Source organism: Condylura cristata, unplaced genomic scaffold, assembly GCF_000260355.1.
Source record: "Condylura cristata isolate star-nosed mole 26May11 unplaced genomic scaffold, ConCri1.0 scaffold00054, whole genome shotgun sequence".
Classification (NCBI taxonomy): Eukaryota; Metazoa; Chordata; class Mammalia; order Eulipotyphla; family Talpidae; genus Condylura; species Condylura cristata.
In genome coordinates, this window is record NW_004567155.1 from 1,289,947 (window position 1) to 1,293,216 (window position 3,270).

At 73.8% G+C, this 3,270-nt stretch overlaps 1 protein-coding gene across 1 annotated transcript in view; it reads right to left on the reverse strand.

Annotated features, from left to right (window-relative positions):
• BRSK2 (BR serine/threonine kinase 2) overlaps window positions 1–3,270 on the reverse strand; it is a 45,629-nt gene that overhangs the window by 34,717 nt on the left and 7,642 nt on the right. The window contains exon 2 of the mRNA XM_012734335.1: window positions 216–352. Coding sequence (XP_012589789.1) covers window positions 216–352 — 137 coding nt within the window. The remainder of the gene's footprint in view (window positions 1–215; window positions 353–3,270) is intronic.

The window sequence follows — 3,270 nt, forward strand, 5'->3', positions numbered from 1 at the left end:
CCCCGACGGGTCCAGCGCCGCCGTGAGCCCCTCCCGGCCCAGCCCGGCACGGCGGCTCCCAGAGGCCGTCTGGGGGACCAGCCAAGAAGAGACGCACGGGGCTCCCCAGGAGACCCCCTGGGTGGGGCCACCCAAGACAGGCCCCTCCACAGCCCAAAGGCAGCCGGCAGGTTTGACACTCACCCAGGGCCCCGAAGCTTGGGGTGATCACCCACAGTCGTACGGGTCCTCGCCTGCACCCAGCTGGGTCTGCGGGGCGCTGGTCAAGCTGGGCCGGAACTGGCCCCCAGGACCCAGGGGCAGCCAAGAAGGGGTGGCGATCGCATGGGGCTCCCCAGGGCGCGCCGAGGCCCTGCCGGCAGCACACAGCCCGGCGTCCAGGCCCGGCCAGCCCCACCGCCCAGGCTGCCAGGACAGCTTGGAGCGGGGCGCTGTCCAAGCCTGGTGCCAGGGCAGGCCGCAGTGAGCAGCGACCCCTGGGGACACGGCCGCGGCTGGCCGGGGCCAGGGCTGTACGGAGGGAGGGAAGCCAGGCCGGGTCCAGCACTCGCCGCCGGTCGGCCTCGCCCTCCGCACCACAGCCCAGAGCCCCGAGGAAGGGGGCTGCAGGCCGTGTGAGCAGGCGGCCCCGCACCTGCGCGGTGCGGCCCTGGGCAGCCGGCTGTCTGCCCCCCCAAGGCCCTCCACAGAGAGGGGCTGCAGCCCTGGTACCGCCCCGACCCGGGAGCGCCAGGTGTTGCATGAACTGGGGCTCAGAGCCGGCACCCCCTGCCAAGGGGAAGGCTGCCGGCGCTCTCCAGAGGCCAGAGGCCACCCAGGCGGGCCTCCCTGCACCAGAGCCCAGCCCGAGCCGGCCAGCACCCTGACCCCGAGCCCAGCGCGGCAGCCCCGAGAGTGGCTGAGCTGGCCTTGGAGCGAGCGACGTCTTAGCACTCTGTCTCTGAACCCTCTCACCCCCACCTCTGGCCTGCACCCCAGTTCTGTATGCATAAACAAATCTTTAAAAAATAATAATGCGCTCTGATCACAATTTTAAGAAAAGAAAAAACATCAATCAAGCCCCGGGCCAGGGCCAATGGCGCTCGCCCGGACGACCGGCTGCGACCCGGGGCCAGCACCCACCAGTGCCCAGCGCCGCCCACCCCAATGTCCCGCCTGGCGCGAGCACCAAGCCATCACCTCTTCCCACGTTGCTGTTTAGGGCCGGAGGCTGCAGCCAGCGGCCACTACCCAGGCAGCTCCGCTACCCGCTCTGCGCCATGGGCTGGGGTGGCCCGAGCCCAGGAGGGGCCACGCCGAGGGCCGCAGCAGCCTGAGCCGCTCGCACCCCGGGGCCTGCAACGACCCCGCCCCCGCCTCGGCTCCCCATGGCCACGCCGAACCAGCGCTGGCTGTGGGGGTAGTGGGTCCCCCACCCGGCCCAGCCAGGCCCCTGCCTGTACCAACAAGCATCCCAGGGGCTCGCAGCGCCGGAGACCAGACTCGGCCCCGCCCCGACCGCAGCCTGGCCCCGCCCACAGCCCCGCCCGGCCCGCAGCCCGGCTCCTGGTGGTGGGAGGGGCGGGGCGGTTCCAGGGGTGCGACCCCTCTCTGTGGAGGGCCTTGGCGGGTGGGGGGCAGACAGCGGGCGGCCCAGGGCCCAGAGCCGCACCCGCGCAGGTCGAGGGGCGTCGGATCACGGGCAGGCGCGCGGGTTCTTGGGCAGCAGGCAGCTGGGCCTGCAGGGCTTGGGGCGCAGCGGGGCGCAGGGCGGGTCCAGGCTGCCGCGCAACGCGTGCCACCCTCGGCTTCATCGCCCTGTGGTCAGGCTGGGCCTCCTGGCTTGCGGGCATGGGGCAGGCCAGGCCAGCAGGGCACAGGGTGCCGCCCCCGGGTGCTGGCCCCTCAGCAGCCGGTCCCAGGGGCAAGGCCTGCCCAGCCCCCACAGCTGCAGCTGGGGACCCGGCCCCTCTCCAGGGGGCTCCCAGGCTGGACAAGCAGCAGGGCGGGGAGGGGCGGGCGGGTGGGCGCGGGAGGCAGCTGAGAGGGGGTTGTCCTCCGGGGGCCCCAGGCCCCGCCCTGTCCCCAAGGACCCCAGCTGGTCCCAGCCCAGCCCCACCCGGCTCGGGCTTCCCACAGGCTCCTGCCAGCGACACCTGTTGCCATGGAGACGGGAGCAGAGCGCGGGGCCCCACCCTCCCCGCCGAGCCCCCCAGCCTGCCCGGGCCCCACCTGGCAGCGGCCCTGCCCACCGCGCCCCTAGACAAGCCCCCGGCACGAGGGCTCCTGGCCACAGTGCCCACGTGGCCCTGGCGCCCAGATGCCTGACCGTCCAGGACAGTGCCCTGGGCGGCGTCCAGCAGCCCGCCTACCCCTCACCCCCACCCCCAGGACAGCTGGCCCGAAACGCCTCCGGCAACCCAAGCCCAGTGGGCAGAACGACCCCTGCGGGCAGCCCCACAAGCTGGACAGTCTTCAGAGACCTGTGTCCACTCTGCCCTTGCCAGATCCCACATCACCAGAACCCAGCCCTGTGGGGCTGCCCGCTGGCCTGGGCCCCAGCCGGGCCGGGCAGCAGCGTGTCTGTCCTGCACAGCGGGCGCCCGGACTGGGCTCGCGGGGGCTCTCGCTGGCCTTGGGATGCCCGCGAGGGTGAGTCCCGCTGCGCCTGGTAGGCAGCCTCTGGGGACGCCGTGAGCCAGGCCGGTGCCCTGAGGCCAGCGCTGGGCTGGCCTGTGGGGTGCCCCACCGTCTGTCAGTCCTGGGGCGGTGGGTGCTGGGTGGGAGGCGTCCGCTAGCTGACCTGCCACCCCAAGCCCCGACCCTGACCCCGCCGGAGCGGCCGGAGCGGTCTCTCCGCCCAGACTCCACGCCGGACTCGAGCGGGGTTCGGGGAGCACTGGAGCCCGCGGAGGGACACGCCGGCAGGACGCCCGTCACCGTCGACTGAGCTCAGGCCAGGGTCAGTGCCGCAAGGCGTGACAGGCAGAGCGGGCGGCCGCGGGGCCCTGGCCTGCTGAACTGGCACGGACAGGCCAGGGCCACCGCCCTCCGCCGAGGGGCGTAGGACACGGCGCGCCGTACGGGACAGCAGAGCTCCGAGGCCGTGGCACTGCCCACCCAGGCCCTCGCCTGGACATGGCCGCTCACTCCCAGGGGCAGCACCAGCATCGCCCCGGGGTGGGATTCTGTCCCCCGGGGGCCACCGGCCTGGGGGCGGACGCACCCTGGGCTTCAGTGTGGGGACTGAGACCCGGGGCCGACGGGCCGGTCCCTCAGGGACGCCGGAGG